The 17954-nt window shown below is 48.3% G+C and overlaps 1 protein-coding gene across 1 annotated transcript in view; it reads left to right on the top strand.

Annotated features, from left to right (window-relative positions):
• Nucleotides 1-17954, top strand: part of LOC147450617 (uncharacterized) — a 63847-nt gene that overhangs the window by 44610 nt on the left and 1283 nt on the right. The window contains exons 6-11 of the mRNA XM_086519778.1: nucleotides 14971-15079; nucleotides 15161-15228; nucleotides 16041-16169; nucleotides 16247-17490; nucleotides 17571-17774; nucleotides 17873-17933. Coding sequence (XP_086375904.1) covers nucleotides 14971-15079; nucleotides 15161-15228; nucleotides 16041-16169; nucleotides 16247-17490; nucleotides 17571-17774; nucleotides 17873-17933 — 1815 coding nt within the window. The remainder of the gene's footprint in view (nucleotides 1-14970; nucleotides 15080-15160; nucleotides 15229-16040; nucleotides 16170-16246; nucleotides 17491-17570; nucleotides 17775-17872; nucleotides 17934-17954) is intronic.

Genomic DNA, 17954 nt, shown 5'->3' with positions numbered 1-17954 from the left:
TTGAAGGTGGCAAGAAAGTTCCTCCCATACTGCATACAAAGGACAAGATATTTGAAGCAGATAAGTATGTTCAGGACATGGATGAAATGTACAAGAAGGTCAAAGTGGCCTTAGAAAGGACTCAGGCAAAACAAAAGAAAGCAGCTGATCGTCACCGTCGTGAAGTGGTATATTCACTTGGTGATTGGGTGCTTCTACGGTTTGAAAAGGCAAGGTTAAAGAAGATGAAGGGCAAGGAAAGATTGTTTCCAAAGCTCAGCATGCGTTACTATGGGCCTTTTCAAGTGTGCGACATAATCAGTGATGTTGCATATAGGCTGAAATTGCCTGACAGTTGGAAGATTCACAATGCGTTTCATGTGAGTCTTCTCAGACCCTATGTGGGTGATGTGCCAGAAGATATGCCAGCTGAAGATCAGCCGGAAGTCGAGGAACTTGACGAGATCTTGGTCCCTGAACAGATTTTGGCACACAAAGAAAGGAAAGTGAAAGGCAAGGTTGCTAGGCGTTACTTGGTAAAGTTCAGAAACTATCCACCAATGGATGCTAAGTGGATGGAAGAAGGTGAACTTGCAGAGTCACCAACTGTGTTATCACTTTACCTGGAAGCCTTCGATTTGCAACCTACCTTGACCCCTTGAGTTTCAAAGCTAAATGGATTGTCAGTGTGACAATGGCTTCTGAAACAAATGATGTACATGGTATTTAAAGTGAGCTCAAATGAAATACCTGTTACATGAATGTTAGAGCTGTACAGATTGTCAGTTTGGCAATTGCTCTTATGGAATGTCCAAAAGTTTGATTAGTGCTATAGAAGTGAGTATTTCTTGTCAGTTTGTCAAGGATACAGTGATTGCTTCTATTAAAGAGTACATGTGTAACTGCATTCTTAAACTGTCGGTTTGGATATGCTCGAAAGTGTTACGGGATCCAACGTGTACTATAAGACAGTGGCAAAATGTGCAGCTACCATTTTGTCATTGGAAAGTTCGTGACTCAAAGCAATGGCAGAGTGCGAAGCTACCACTATGTCATTGGGACAGGGTTCACACGCAAGCAATACATGAGTCGACGAGGTGTTGAATACACGAGGGTTGACAATGAGCATGTATGTGTCGTATATGTGTCGACAGGTGTTGAATACATCAGTGTTGACAGTAAGCATGGACGACATAGATGCAAACGAGGACGTTTGAGATTTCAAGAGGGGGGTATGTCACCAGCGTGTGACTACTATCTATCCTTTTTGTTGATTTCTTTCTTATTATCTATTTACTTTCACTTTTTGGAAACACCCCTCGGGAAATCTAACTGCCCTGCATTGCATAGCTAGTGTGGAACTGTCCAGAGGGAGTCCGGGCCTGAGGGCAAGAGAGCACTAAGGTTGGACAAGGACTATGGTTAGCCAAGTGGGGTCATTGACTAGCCAAAGTGGAATCCTTTGCTACAGAGGCTACATTTCAGTTCTGGATGTGGCCGCAGTGTACAAAGAGGGTCGGATGACCTAGAAAGATACAATGGCAGCATCTCCTAAAATTTAGGGAACTGCTATTTTGGGACCTGAAAATGTCTTCGCGTCATTACGTGCAGTTTGACATGGGGATCATTTTGTTACTCTGTGGCCAAGTCAACAGAGGCTGCAGGTGAGATATTTTTAGACCCGAGGGTCTAAAGCGGGAAAATGCACAAATGAGTGACACTTGGCACTCTGAGGCCAGTTTACTACTTATAGAGAAGGCAAAAACGTGATTTATAGTTGGGAGGCTCATTTTGCAAGTCTCTGTCACAGGTTAAGAGCTATGGAGTGCTTGCTTTCCCTCTTATGCACAGTGCGGTGCCAGGAGTGATGCCCTGCACGCTACGCACTGCCCTCTCTCTCCCCTTTGGCAGTATGTTATGCCCCTCTAGTGGGCTTTTCATTTGACCAATGTACAGTTGTGTGGGTTCATGCGCGATTGCCGAGGCAAGAGCCTCTTGCACAGGTACTGGATTAGCTAGCGGCTAATCCCCCCGCAGGTACAGGTGAATTCGGAGAGGTTTCACGCCAGAAATCTCGTCCGATTCAAAGGGCAAGTAGCCCTACAGGTGCGGGAGCTCGAGGACTTGCTAGGGATGCGACCGGCACGCGAAACGGAGCCCGAAACAGTGAATTACAGCCTGCTGTGTATTTTTGCAGGTTTAGGGTTTTGGCCCTAAACGGACCCTAATACCCCCAGGAGGTTCGGGGACGCAAGGGGACCGCTGTACAGGCGATCTGGCGCATTTTCAGGGCTGAAAACAGAGAATTCAGCGTGCTGCAGATTCTCGCCAGGTTTTGCAAAGTGCCCGTATGCGTCGGGAAAGTCAGTCAATGCGTGGGAATACTGACCGTGAAGGGTTCTAGTACAGTTATGCTGCCGAAATCAGGCTGGAACAGTGGAAATTCAGCCGAGTTTGTGCGGGGCAGCTTGTAGGAACCACAGTGTTTATTCCCTCTTTTGAACAATAAAGAAATACCGAAAGGGGCGCCTAAGTTAGGGGCCAATCTGGTGTCTGTCCACTCATACAGGTGCAATCTAGCAGCCTGTATCCCTCTCCCCTTTGTTGTGTCTTGAAAGTACAGGTAAAATAGACGACTAATAATGGGTGAAAGCTAAATCAAGGTTTAAAGTAAAGTCTACCGCCCTTTTTGGATTGAACAGGCCGGTTTCACAGTCCCTGGGGGAATCCACCTGAAACCCTCTCCTGGCATCCAATCTGGCACAGGAGCACTACCAACCGAGAAAGCCATTGTCTTTCTCCAGTTGATCAGTGCGCCCGATGCACAACAGAAGGTCTCCAAAGCCTGCTCACATTTGTGCAGATTGGCCTCCTGGCCCTCTAAGTACAAGGCTGAGTCATCGGCAAACTCAGCGTCCAGTAGCTCATCTCCCCGAATAGGGAGTGCTAAGCCCCTCAAACCAACTTGCCGTGACACCAAAAATCTGCTCATCGCCTCCGCATAGAACAGAAAGAGAAAGGGGGCAAGAGGACAACCCTGTCTGACCGAGCTTGTGAGCATGAAGCGCTCACCTCTACCTCCTGCCAAAAGCACCTGACTGTGAGCCTGTCTGTACAAAGCTGCCACCCCTCTGATCCAAGCATGTGAGAAGCCCATCGTGCGTAGAGTGCCCTCTAGAAAGTCCCAGTCAACTCTCTCATATGCCTTTTCAAAATTGAGAAGAAGAATCACAAGGTCCTCCCCACGGAGCCGTGCCAGGGCAGAAGCCTCCCAGAAAGTGAAGATGTTGTCAAGGATACTGCGTTCCTTGACAAAACCTGTCTGAGTCCCATGTATAAGGCTCTCCAAAAGTGGCTGAATCCTCAAACTAAGAGCCTTGGCAAGATTTTTGTAGGTTGAGTTGAGGATGGTGATGGGGCGCCACTGTCGAATCTCATCCAAGGAGCCACCCTCCTTAGGAATGAGGTAAATCAAGCCCTCACTCATGCTATCAGGCATCATGCTATTAGGCATCTCTCCTATGTGCAAAATGTACTGAAAGGCACTACAAAGATCTGGGCCAAGGAGGTCCCAGTACTCTAAGAAAAAGCTGGGAGTCAGCCCATCCTCACCTTGACAGCTACCACGAGGGAGGGCCCTAAGAGCCGTGTGCAGCTCCTCAAGCTGAAGTGGCATCTCTAGCCTGTGGCGCATCTCCTCAGTCACAAGACAAGGCATCTGTGCCCAAACCTGCTCTCTGCATGCATCCTGCCGCTCTGACTGGGGTTCAGCCGACAGTAACTCACGGTAAAAGTCAGTAGCAACTGCACGCATATCCTCGGGCTCACAAACAACTGACCCATCGGGTCTCCTCAACTAATTGACCTTGGCATGCGAGTGCCGAGGTCCCATAGTCTCAAAAAAAGCTCCTGTCACTCTGTCACCCACCTGAGTCCACTGAGATGCCTGTCGGTGAAAGGCAAACTCATGACGCCTCTCCTCTGTGCTAGCAAGCTCCTGTCGAGCCTGCTGTAATTGCTCCTCCAACCATGGACTGTCTGGATGCTGCTCCTGCATCCTTTGTAGTGAAGCAATGCCTTGTCTGAGACGCTGCTCCTCCTCTCTCGCTGCAGCTCGGTGAGCCAGAGACTCCTGGAGAAAAAAGTGGCTCAGCTGAGCTAGGCCTAAGGCCACTCTGTCTGCAGGTAGAACCTGGCTGTCCATGCCCTCTGTCCAGAGAGCCTCTACCCTCTCTCTGAGTGCTGAGTCCAACAAGACCCGCTCTGGGATGTGAAGCATCGTGCTCCCACTCCTCTGCCTGTCTGCCACTGTGAGGATCACTGGTGCATGGTCCGAGAAGGATGTCCCTGCCAGGATGCCCACTGATCCCCCTAAGTCACTGAAGTGGTCACTAGTGTAGAAGCGATCTATCCGCGATAGATTCACTCCTCCCACTCTGCGGTCCGATCTAGAGAAGGCAAGACTGGCTGGAGGCCTCACAAAGCCAGAGTGCTGCCATGTATCCGAGACCCTCAAAGTCATACACAACCTCTCCCAAGCTGGTAACTCGACTCCATGCACAGTAGCATGGTTGCCTCCAATCCTGTCAGAAGGGTCTTCCAACATGTTGAAGTCCCCTCCTACACACCAATGGTCAGCGTGCGGCAAAGACTCGAACAATTTGTGACCAAAACTCTGCACGAGCACTCGCCACATTGGGCGCATAGATGTTCAGGAAGCCCACAAGGCCACCCTGAACTTGCATAGAATCCACTGAGCCCTGCCTGCAACAATAATCCCTCTGCCCACAATGGCCTGCTGCAATGAATCCGCAATAGTCATACATACCCCACCTCCAGGTCCAAAAGCAGCTAACCAAAAGGTATCATATCGTCCACGCAAAATCTGACCACATCGTCGAATGCGGCTCTCACACAGATGGTGCTCCTGAAGCATAAGGAGATCAATCTCTCCTCCCACAAGGCAACGCTGAAGCTCCTGACGCAATCGGCCCCGTTGTCGCTGAAACTGGGGCCCACCTAGTCCCTGCACATTCCACGAGACGATCCTCATGGGGAGCGAGAGAGAACAGATGCTGCCGCAGCAGCAAGACGGGCTATCTTCGAGGCTGGCCTGGATGGGGAGTAATCCGCATCCGAGCGTCCTCTAGATAGGCGAGACTGCTCTGAGTGCCTAGCCCAAGCCCAAGCAGAGCGAGCCGTGCGTAAAGCAACCTCCTCTGTCCAGGAGTCCTCATGAATGTATACATAGTAAGGCAAACACTGCGTATCAGCAAAGAAGTACACCACAATGTGCCTACATCCTGCTGAGTCTGGGGGTGTCACCGCAAACTTGGCCAGTGGCCACAAAGTCTGCAGCAAATCTGTAACTCCAAGTTCTCCCATGTGATGAGAGAACTCGAGAACCTGTGTATGCAACCATCCCAACACTGAGTCGAGGGACCACTTTGTCTCGGCCCTACCACAAAGGGGAAAGGAGAAACCAACTGCTGAGTCCAAGGCCTCTGTCCCCCTAGCGGCGAGGAACAAAGCATGGACCCTGAAGCAGGCTGCCTCGTGGTCTGTTGCGGAATCGCCGAGAAAGCGAGTGAACCCGTAGTCGAAGAAGTCTCAGCGGCGTCGAAGGTCAATGCTCGTCAGACCATGAGGGATAGCTGCAAGGGAGGATGTCTGAATCTGCAGAGGGGGCCGCAAGAAGGGCTGACCCTCTCTCGCTAGGCGACTCGTGGCAAAGGCGTTGCCAAGAGATCTCCTAGCCGCTGGCGAGGGACCAGTCTCCTGAGTCGACTGTGGAACTGGAGCAGGAGGGGGGGAGAGAAGGAGCTGGGGGGAGCGTAGGAGAAGAGGAGCGGGGTGGGGCGACAGAGGTAGAGGGGCGAGGTGGAGAGGCGAGGGGAGCAGAGGGCGGGGGGGAGGATGAGGAGGAGGAGGGGAACTCTGAAGGGGGAGCGGCTGTCGAGGGTGAAGCGGAGGTGGAGGCTGGCGTAGGGGACTCCTCTTGCTCAAGAGGACCAAAGCGGTTCCCCGTGGGAACCCACTGCTGTTGAGTAGGCACCTGAGGGCCACTCTGAGTGCCAGGCTGTCGCTGTGGCCCCTGGCGTCGACGGGCACGGGCCTACTGCCACCCCTCCTCTGCTGGAGCCGTAGGCTCGGAGGGTGGCTCTGAATTTGTGCGCTGTGCCGCTGACTGTGGCTGCGGCCCAGCCTGGGCAGGTTGGGGCTGAGGCTGAGGTGCAGGTCGTAGCCTCCTCCGTGAACATGCCTTCGCTAGGTGGCCCATTTGTCGGCAAATGAAGCATTGGTTCGGGAGGCCCGAGTACTTCACACTCTGTCTAAACCAACCCCCACTCACCTGAGGCAGAAGGATGACCTTTGGGAGCGTGTGGGTATCTCTACCAAACCGAGGGGATGCCAGCCGCCTTGGCAACTACTGATGCTGCCGTACGAGGTGTCTCCAAGACAGTCCCGATGGCGGAGCCAATCCTGGAAAGAAGTGGTAGGTACTCCCTCCGTAAACCCGGAAAGCAGACTGAGATGGGGATGTCTGCCTCCTCTACTAGCACATCCGAAGTCGGGTCAAAACCATATCGCCACTGTCGAAAGTGGGCGCGTGATGCTCGGATGGCCAGTGGACTCATAGCTATGACCTTGGAAGCCGTCTCGGAGGTCTCGAACTCGATCTGATAGTACCCCCGTCCGAGAATCTGGACATCCAAGATCTTGCCCACCTCTGCGAGAAGGCGAGCCTGGAGAAGGTCTCGCAGCTCTCCTCTGCTAGGTCGGGTGCCGAGAATTTTGTAGATGACCGAAGTCGCCTGCAATCGCTCTACCTCAGCGGCTAGGCTCGCTTGCTCTGTCGGCGAGAGAGCAAGTCGAATGGTGGGCTTAGCGGGGTCGGGCGAGGGGGCTTCATTGGAGTCCCTTTGCGGTGGAGCATGAGCCGCCATCTGTGTCTGCTATTGGTAAAAAAAGGCGGAGGATCGTCGACAAAAAAGGGGGGGAAGACCTGCTGGACCGAGCACGTCAATGGTGCCGGCGAAGCCCGTCAAGCAAGAATGGAGAGGGAGAAGGCTAACGGTAAAAAGCAGGCAAGGGGGGCGGACAGTGGGAGGGGGCGGGCTGGCGTGGTTGACTGCGGGAACTGCTTCGGGTTGGCTGGACAGTGGGCAGCAACGGGGGGCAGTGCGAGGGGGGGGGGGGGGGGGGGGGGAGTGGCAGGGGGAGTTGGCTGAGCTGGGTAGTGGGCAACAACAGGGGTAGCGCAAAGGGCAGGGGGCAGCGCGAGGTGGACAAGTGGGAGAGCAGCGTGAGGGTGTGAGGGAGGGCGATGGCGCAGGGGGGGAGAGGGGGCGGGTGCGAGCAGCAACGAGCCAGTTTTTGAGAAAGGCGTGTCTTTGTTTGTGATCATTTGCACTCTCTACTAAAGGAACGGAAGGGGGTTGAGGAGATTAGAAGAGTTGTCTTCCAAGAAGATGGACCTGCGCGTGCAAGACAAAATGTCAGGGCTCAAGAGGAGCAAGGACAGGATAGAGTGGAACCACAGGTTGTGGCTGAGCCTGAGCCACCTATGGTGCTTAGATCTGGACGTGTCACGCGACCTCTTGATAGGTTTGTTCCATCTATGAACTATGTCATGTTGACTGATTGCAATGAGCCTTCATGTTACAAGGAAGCAGTGCAAATGAAGGACTCCGAGAATTGGCAATTGGCCATGCAGTCAGAGATGATAGCTCTGCATAAAAACCAGACATGGAAGCTAGTTAAATTACCACGGGGCAAAAAACTTCTACCTTGTAAATGGGTTTACAGGTATAAGATCACCGCTCATGATAGTCAGCCAAAGTACAAAGCAAGGCTTGTTGCCAAGGGCTCTCTCCCTTTTGTAAGTAAAAGGAACCTTGAGCATAGTTCAGAGCACTCATCTTGAGCAAAGTTCAACATTCACTTCCGTTGCACCCAACAGAGGGCTATTTGGGAGAACTCAGAACTATATGAGAGAGTACACATCATTCATGTTCAATTTCGAAAATTCTATTTCATAAAGTCATAGAGTAGAATTCTGTCAGCCCAAAAGTATCCCTGAAACCCAAAGGGGACATCAATGACTCTATTCAATCCAAGTAATCTGTGACAAAGGAGCAGAGTGACTCCCCTCGTGCAATCCCTCTACACCAAATTCAACCTTGTTGACCTGCGGTATCTATCGGAGTAGACGTAGCTAAACCGAATGCTTCAAGGTAAAGTTCCAAAATCGGAGGAGTATTTGCTAGGTCCTCCTCCTCCATCCACTTCGCATCTAATGCCGGATAGTTCTTGAATTTAACTAAGAACCGCCGAATCACTTTACCTTTCATCTTTATTTCTTTGTGTGCCAAAATCTGTTCAAATTCGAGTATCTCCTCGCTCTCTTCCACTTTGGGTTGCTCATCAGGCTCCCCATCAACTGGCACCTCACCTTTAAAAGGTTTCAAGAGACTCACAAGGAATGCATTGTGAATCTTCCAAGTATCGGGCAACTTGAGTCAAAAGGAGACATCATTTATCTTTTCTTAATCCGGAAAGGGCCATAATACCTCGTGCGAAGGTTTGGAAAAAGCCGCTCCTTTTTGCCTTCTCAAAACGTAAGAGCACCCAATCGTCTCAGTGTCCAAGTCCCTCGTGTACTGGTCAGGTCCAAAACTCTTGTCTTTAGTGCTGAGAAAGGGTGGAACCTTTTGAGCACCTTCAATTATCTCAAATGGCGCCTCCCCTGTCGAAGAGTGAACCGTGTTATTGTAGACAAGTTCCATCAAAGGCCAAAAAAAATTCCCATTGAGTCTTCTGGTTAGAGATGTAAGACTTTCAATAAATCCAAAACAATTGAATTTGCAATCTCAGATTGCCCATCTGTCTGCAGGTGGAATGATGACGAGAACTGCAACCGCGTGCCAATGTGAGTTGTTTAGTGCAGGAACTGAAAGACGAAACGACTGCAACATTTCGGTATCATAAATCTCTATAGACATGATCGCAATAAGGATTAGTTAATCCGGCATCAGTGAGGTCCGGGATGGATCTAGATGCGGTTACTAATTACGTAGCTAGCAGTCATGGTCTGAGATTTGGAATGAGTTTTTCTGTGATTGATTTGTCCTGGGATGTCCTGTGATGTCATGTGCAATGATGTGTCTATCGTCTTTGTACAAGTGCTAGATGTGTCGTGTCTAGTGCGTCAGTACTTAGAGTAGTGTCTACTAAATTGGTTTATGGCCTTTGTTTGTTTTGCAGGCATAATCGAGGGCGATTACCATTCTTTCAAGAGGGGGGTATGTCACAAACTGATGACATGGCATGACCCTGTTGCACGAAACGTTTTCGAACTGGAAACGTCAACCTACCAAAAGAACATGAAACGGCATTTGCCAGGACAAGGAAACGGCGGGGGTATACCCAATAGAGAGTAGCCAAACACAAAGATATATCGACAATTACATTAAAAGCAAACTTTCTAACAAGATTTGCATCATCCTCTTTCATTAGCATGCACACATGGAAGACCGATCGCTTGCAATTGTGCCGGGAAGAGAATTCTGTAAACTTATGGAGCTCTCTCTGTGTTGTGCAGAGGACCAGTTCCACTGATAGTAGGGATTGTTTTTTAACGATGGGTGGCCAGTTTAAATAGGGAGGCTTTATTTAACTTGACTTTTTTTTAATTTATAAACTAATGCAAGCTTGACTTTTTTTAAAGGAGAAAAGTGGGAGCCATTTCAACGCGTTTTGAGGCAGTTGGAAACGTGTAGCCCACTAGAAACGTAGAAACGCGTTTCTAGAGGTTTTGGGAGCCGTTTCCTGCAACACAGTTATGAACACAAACTAATGACGTGGCATGACCCTGCGAACAGAGACTGTGCGGACTGTTGACGTGGCACTATACGGACCTGTTGACGTCGCCGCGTATGAACCTTTTGACGTTGGCATTGTACAGACGTCCGCTTTTTGCGCTGACATGTTGACGTGTCCACTTTATGGATTTTTGTAATTTGCGTTGCTGCTTTCTGCTGGCAGATATTGAGTCAAAAGCTTTTGGGACTCGATTTCTTTTGAGTTTAACGCTTTTGGGGCTCTGCTTTTAGCATCCCTTGTAATATTTATAAGTGACCCAAGGGTCTCACTTCTCAGAGTGTTAAGTATGGAGCCTGATTTACCCCTTGTAATTTTCTGTGCTGAAAACGCACATTTGTAAGGCTTCCATTATGAGGAGAAGCCATCGTGCGTGAAGAAAAATCACTCGCCGGAAATAAAAATCACTCGTCGGAAACCGAAATTTTCACGTTTGTCGGAATATTATGACCGGCCGGCGGAAAGTGGTCGAAAAACGATCGGTCGGTTGGTGGCCGGAAGTCGAAAGTCAATGGCCAGTGGTCGATTTCAAAGGAGGACTTGTCTTCTCAAGGGTGGCCACACATGGGCGGATTGGAGGGTCCGATTTGGACTTATCTCTACACAAGGGCGGCTACACATGGCTGCCTCTCATGAGAGAGGGCGGCCCTTTTGGCCTATAAAAGGAAGCCATTTCTACACATATTTGATAGTCTGAAGTTGATGCAACAAGGTGGGTGTGAGGTGGTGAGAGTGAAGTAAGGCGGGAGCTCTATTAAGGGTATAATCCCTATGTAACATACTTCTTGTTTGAAGTACTAAAGCCATTAACTGGCTGCTTTCCCGTGGATGTAGCCCACAGTGAGTGAACCACGTATATCGTGTGTACTCTCTCTCTCTCTCTCTCTCTCTCTCTCTCTCTCTCTACTCTATAATCTCTTGTGTGTGTAAATTATCTCTCTCCATTAAGTAATCTACTCAATTATCTACTTAGCTACGTCATATTTCCTAACACAGAGCATCTGGACGCAAAGTCTGAGAGCGAGCACCGGTGGGAGTTGTACAAAGTACCGAAAGGCAGTCTTTGGGCCAATCTCTCTTGGCACAGAACTACGCCGGGCCGTGTCGACTCTTGAATTGTGAAGTGTTCTGAAGTGAATCTCTTTTGTGTCGCGACAGAATCTAGACTTGGGGTGTCCAAGTTTGTCACATACAGACCTGGCCACGATTTATGGAAGTTGCTGTTGATGTGGCAAAGGCCTTTATGGACTATTGTAAAACGTGAAAACAGTTGTTGGATGCTAGATTTTGCTCTGGGAAGATTTTAGATGTGAAGCTTTTCAATTGCCGATGCTTTTTTAAGCCAAGGGCCTTTAAATATTTATTGGGGCCTCTCTTTTTGGCATTCTCGCTTGTGCAGAAGTAAAGGCAGAGCTACCCAAGTGTTAAACCTGTTGTCAAGCAATATAAAAGAAATATCGGAAGGGGCGCCAACGTTTTGGGGCCACGGGAGATTTTAGATGTGAAGCTTTTCACTGCAAATGGTTTTTGAGGCCAAGGGCCTTTAATGCTAGGTGCACATGGTTGTGTGCGCCACCTGGACATGCTTCATCGACCTCTAGAGACAATTTTGTACCTATTTCTAGATAGGAGTGTGTAGAACCCTGGGAGGATCTGTACTGGTAGTTTTGTGATCCTGTTCGTAGAACTTGCATGTTCGAACGGGTCCATTAGATTAGGTTTTCTAGTTTTGGAACCCTCTTGCATAAATGGATTGTACAAGCGTTTTGACAGATGTTATTACACTTCGGTGGGCATCTGACATGACGTGCATGTAGGTCTAGGTTAGAGGAACTTGTTGGTGCAGTCTATTCGTCAAACTTGTCTTAGAATAATGAGTTATTGTCAGAACTTCCACGTGCGCACATTTGCACATTTTCCCCTACTTGACCTAAAATCCCACTCAAAAGACAATATTAAAGGAGCACATTGGCCAGTGTTTTTGCATAAGTTTGGGAATGCCAGCTTGCATCTACATGCCTGGCGTTTTCTTGCTCCACATCGCAGATCAGCCCAACATTTTCTAGAGCAACAGATCAGCCTAACGTTTTCAGTTTTCAGCCCTTTCCATCGCCAAAAATGTCATGGATCTGCTAATGATGATCTCCCTGCTGCAGCCCGGTACTTCGGTAGCCCATTGAGCCTTATCCTGGCCATTCCCTCCCCGCATCAAGTGCTCCCGTTGCTGTCCATTCTCGGCTCCATCCTCACCTGCGTTTGCAGCCCTGTTGTGCCCGACAGATTGACTGCATTTTTGTAGCCAGTTTTCAGCCCTTGTTTCCTCTCACATTGGGAGTGCATTCAGTCCCATATCCACCCTTGGTGGCCGTCAAACCCCCCTCATCGAGATGGATCCAAAGGTGCATCAAATCAGCCCGGAGGCACTTCATCTTGAAGAGTTACTTCGGCGACTTCTCCCACTTGAGTCAATAGAGTTTGCATTCGAGGTATTGCATGTGTGTACATTCCATTTACGCAATCAAAAGCAAACACCACATTGGCAATTGTGTGGGGGGCCCTTGAAAGGGTTGGTGGGGACCCCCTTGGGTCTCTCTCTCTCTCTCTCTCTCTCTCTCTCTCTCTCTCTCTCTCTCTCTCTTGCCCCAACAATGTTTGCTGTGACGGGTTTTAGGGGTAGGGTTTTTGCGTCGAGATCATAGACGCATTCGCTTGATTAGTCACAGACTCTCTCACCCTAGCAAGGTAGTCCATGCCAATTCCTCTGTCAGAGCTAGAATCCTCTATGTCGTGCAGAGATTCTCTCATCTTTTATGAGAGTTACTTGCATCTATGATTATCTGTGAAATGAGAAACATTGAATGACTTTGGGAGTGACCTTAGGGATATCAAATTAACTTCATTGATTTTTGTAAGATCCCAACCAAGGTGCCTAAACCCTAGTAGAAAAGGAGGAAAATTAGAAGGTTTACCAACTTACAAATTGTTAGAGTTCAGATTCCTCTTCGGTGGTGGCTCTTGTATCTCCCAAGAGCAGTTTAGGGAGCGAGGGCTGTTTTGTGGCTAACCTGGCCGTATCTGAGGTAGACGTATCTTTCTCGGCGATGCACTCCACAATGTTGCTTAATAGGCTGGCTTGAGGTGGGAGTCGATACCCCCGTTCTTTGGGTTTCCCGGGGTTAGTGTTCTGCAGTTCTGCTACTAAATATGCGTGTTAGGTCACTTATAATGAGTTTACATATTTATTAGCATTTTTGCCATTTATCAGGATCGTGGGGTTTTCAGCTAGGTAGGGCAATTCTGATCATTGCCTGTCACAAACTGGTGACGTGGCACCCTTCTGACCACAGGACGAGGGGCCCTTGATGAAATGCACCGGCAGGCTGAAATGATGACGTGGGTGAATGCTAACGTGGTAGCCCGGAAATTCCGCAGGAAATTGCGCTGGACTGTCCGTACAGTTCTTCCAAAATTATGTTGATGACGTGGCAATCTGTACGCTTTGCGTAAATTGCACTGGTTGTTTCTAGAAGCTTTTGGAAAGACCAATTGCTTTTGCGTTAAAAGATTTTGGGGCTTTGCTTTTGGGCATCCCTTGTACCAATAAATAAGTGGGTTGGGTCTCATTACTCAGAGCATCTGGACGCAGAGTCTGAGAGTGAGCGCCTGTCGACTCTCTTGTACTTTGAACACAGATTAATATAAAAAGAAATACCGAAAGGGGCGCCAGTCTTTGGGGCCAATACCTCTGGGCACGGAACTACACTGGGCTGTGTCGTCTTTGTGAACTGTTTTGAAGTGAATCTCTGTTGTGTCGCGGTAGAATCTTGACTTGGGGTGTCCAAGTTTGTTACATTGCCTATATATGTCTCCCCCCCCCCCCCCCGTCCCCCCGCGGCGCCACCTCGTGGTTGTACCTTTGGCGTGTTGTTTAGTGCAGAGATCCAGTGTTTTGGGCACACACACACCTCTCTAGTGTTTTGGTGTGCACGGCCTCTCTCCACCATCTCTCTCTCTCTCTCTCTTGTTTTCTCCCTACGATCTCACTTCCTCTTGCTAGCGCTCCCTTTCTTCACGGTATACACACCCTTTACGATGTGACATTGCTTGCAAGTCATTCCCGTGTCCGTATGGTGGGATTTTCGCACTAGGAGCTTGAGTACGAAGAGATCTATCGCGATAGATCTGAGATCCTTTGGCTGCTTGGTCATGAGAGGAGGTTTGCTCGCGGTTGCAGACAAGTTTACACCCGATTCACCCTTTTCCGTTGCACCTTTGACATGGTATCAAACCCATGGTGTGCTCTTGAATCGGATTGGTGATTTGTGCGAGTTTTTGGTGCTGAATTTCCACGACGAAAAGAGATGGTTTTCTATTTTTCCTGTGTATTTCACTGATGTAGTGGGCAGATTTGCATTTTCTCTCTTCTACCTCGACCTAGCCTCGTCACATGCCCAAGTTCTCCAACACCATGAAGAGGAGTGATGTCTCTGTCAAGAATTCGGTCCTTGATACCGAAGTACATCATGTGGATGCGGTCGGTGGTGGTGGTGAATCACCCCTCAACGAGGAGCGGGGATATTGGTCCCTTGGATCGGCAATTGAATGGAGAGAACTATGCCATTCGGAAAGCAACCATGATGGCGGTCTTTGACTCTTACGAGCTTGGAGGCTTTGTTTCAAGCAGCTTTCAAAAGCCAAAGGACCCTGTGGAAGCGAAGCTATGGGAGCGTGTGAATGCTTGAATCCGGTCGTTCATTATCCTCAACACTTCTTGTTATCCCTTGGGGGCTGCATGAACATAAGAGATGGCCAGGGAGGAGATGGAGAAGGTGGGTGCTAGGTGGAGCAAATGAAGGGTAGTTTTGACGTAGAGTGTAGGGAGGAGGTTTTACCTCTGTCCGGGGTAGGGGAAATACAAAGTTTGGTTGGTGGGAGAATCTTGGTACTATTGATATATTTAAAAGAGGAGCCACCGTTTTCTTTTTAGGCTTTTTAGGTAACAAATCTAAATTGTTTTTTAGGTAATTCAACTTTGATTGCTCTCTCAATTATAGGTGTTATTTGTGTTTATTCGATTGTTTTAACCCTTCTCACATTAACTTGTGATAGGTACGTTTTCACCCTAGCCGATCAGATGTGCTAGCAAGTGGCAGCCTTGACAATGAAGTGAAGATTTGGGATGCAAATACAGCTGAGTGCATTTCTTCACATGATTTTTGTAAGTCTCATCTTCTTTGGTGTTGTGGTGTTCACTTGCTAAATGTAGACATTTACGCATCTTTATGTGAAACTTCTGCAGACAGGCCTATTGCTTCCATTGCTTTTCATGCTCAAGGAGATCTACTAGCTGTTGCATCAGGCCACAAGGTTTGTCTGCACACCGTACTGATATTATGCTGTGTTTTTCTGTCGATAGAAGCTCATGGTGTTGTTTATGCACTTCTAGAAGCACTTTTCTTCCTGTAGTGGAGAGCCCAGATATGGTCAAAACTCCGATCGGCAATATAACACAGTGGTATTTGAGCACTTGAAAGCATTGGAGATACAACACTGGCATTTTAACTTGATGAGAGTTATGAAAAGGAAATGATTATAGAAAATGCCAGAGCATAGAATGTGAATAGAAAATAATTAAGGGGACAATCACTACAGAAATGCAAAATTTGTGATTGTCAATTTTCAAAGTTGAAAACTTGATTTATCGAAGTTGAAACCTAGCAATCTAGGATATTGATTTGGACACTGTTTGGGGATTGAGTTTTTGAAAAGATCTCTCTAATTTGGTGGGGCTCTGGAAAATTGCCAACCAGACCACACAACGTAAAAGAAAATAGACGAAAGGGGATGCTGGCTAATATAAATAAAATAGATGATATCAAGGTCTCAGGGTAAGGACGGACAAGGGGGTATGGTATACTTATAGATGCTCATCTGGATGGGACCTGAGCAACAGTACTGCTTTCCGTTCTGTAATACAGAATCCTTGAAATCCAATTGAGGTTCATAAGGTTTATGTTTCCCTATCGGTCATATAGCTATTTCACAAAGGCAGCTGTTAAGGTCCATTATTTCATAAGAGGCAGCTGTCACTTACAATTGCAGTCGAGGACTTGTTTGTACTTAGTTATTGAGCCTGGCAACGTCTTTGTTTTTAACTCTTAAATGGTTTGCTGCTGCAGCTATACATATGGCAATATAACAGGCATGCAGAAGACACAGCTTCCCCTTCCATTGTGTTGAGAACAAGACGCTCATTACGTGCTGTACACTTCCATCCCCATGGGGCCCCTCTTCTACTTACTGCAGAGGTAAGGTTTGAGTTTCTCTAAATTGGATCTGGGGCATGTATTGGCCTTTCTTAGTTATAGTCCAATGCTCATGGCAGGTGAATGGATTAGATGCACCTGATTGTCCTATGACTCTCGCTAGTTCAGCTGGATATCTTCATTATCCTCGACCTGCTATATTCTTCACCCCTGTCCAACAACCTGCATCTGATTCAGGCCAGCGGGGGAATTTACCTGGTTTAAATGCTGACGCTGCTTTGCCTGCTCCTGCCTGGATTTGGCCGGCAGCTTGGGTCAGTGACAACAATTATGGTGCTGTGCAGATGGATAATGAGATGATGGATTCTAATGGCGTGCAGCAGACCCCTTTACCAGATACAGATACGTTTCTACCTGAAAGCGATACTTTGGAGTTTTCTGGCTTTAATTCAGAAGCTGTGCCAATGGATGCTTCTCCAAGGCCAGCTCAAGGCGACATTCAGGCTGAAACGTACATAAATGAATCGAGCTTTCACCTTTCTTATTTGCCAGAGGCCAGTAATGCTATGGAGTCGGGTGTGGATATGCTTCTAAGGGCAGCAGAGGGACAGGCGTTCACGGAAGGGCAAGGAAGCAGAAATCCTGTAAGTTCAGGTGTGGAGAATGTTTATCCTAATTTAACCAGGGTGTTACCAAGAAGTGAAACGAGGGACTCGTTGCTGGGAGTTAATCTACCCTCAAATGTATCTGAAGGACCAGTGGATGCGGCAGGTATTTGGCCCAATTCTGGAATCTGGAATGATGTAAATATTCAAGTGCTGGTTGGTGACAACATGCCAGCCATGTCACAGTCACCTTTCCAAGTTGGCGAGTCGTCTGGTTGGGAATTACCTTTTTTGCAGGGTTGGGTCATGGGTCAAACACAGGCAGGTATGGCTCAGCCCAATCTGCAAGCTCCTCAACACGGCATACTTGTGGTTCCTAGCATACCTTTTGAGTCAAGAGGTTTGCAGCATCAGCATCGGCATGGGTTGACTGGAATTTCTGGTGCCGCAAGAAATCTTCCAAGAACCGGAAACTCTAGAGCAAGTCGCTCTCGAGGAGCTGGGCACAGAGGATTAGCCACATCTGGCCCTGGAGGACCTGGCTCTGTGCATGTGGGGGTTCTTCACGGTTTTGCTAGTAGGGATCCTAATTTGGGAATGATAGCAGCTGATACATCTACTATGGCAGCAGCAGCAGCTGCTGCAGAACTGCCCTGTACAGTGAAACTGAGAATTTGGCCCCATGATATCAAGAATCCAAGTGCAGTCCTAGATCCTGGGAGATGCCGACTAACCATTCCACATGCAGTGCTATGCAGGTAATTAGACTATCCCTGGTTTAAAAGTTAGCCACTGCATGTAAGGATCTTTTTGTATATTAAAAGCTTTTTGGTAACAGTGAAATGGGAGCACACTTTTCGCCATGCGGACGCTTTTTGGCAGCTTGCGTAGCATGCGTTCTACCTCCTGCTGATTCTGAAGCGTTAGTTTTTCTGAGAAACCCATCGAATGAGGCTTCCTTGTCCAGCTCTCCCACTCGACATTCAATGTCTGCTCAGCAGGTTATTTATGAGCTTCGCATATACTCCCTTGAAGAGGCGACGTAAGCCATCTCTTGTTGATTTCTGTTACTTTTTGTTGTTCTTGCTACAAAAACATTCAACTAGTTTTTGGTTTCTTTGACATCTGAATTGTCTGCAGGTTTGGGGAAGAACTTGCATCAAGAGCTATCAGAGCAGCTCACTGCCTGACGTCCATCCAGGTTTATCTGCAGGATGGTTGT

This window comes from Adiantum capillus-veneris, chromosome 9 (genome assembly GCF_014529385.1).
Source record: "Adiantum capillus-veneris isolate H3 chromosome 9, ASM1452938v2, whole genome shotgun sequence".
NCBI lineage: Eukaryota > Viridiplantae > Streptophyta > Polypodiopsida > Polypodiales > Pteridaceae > Adiantum > Adiantum capillus-veneris.
Note: the sequence above shows the minus strand (reverse complement) of the source record. Positions and strands in the feature narration are given on the sequence as shown.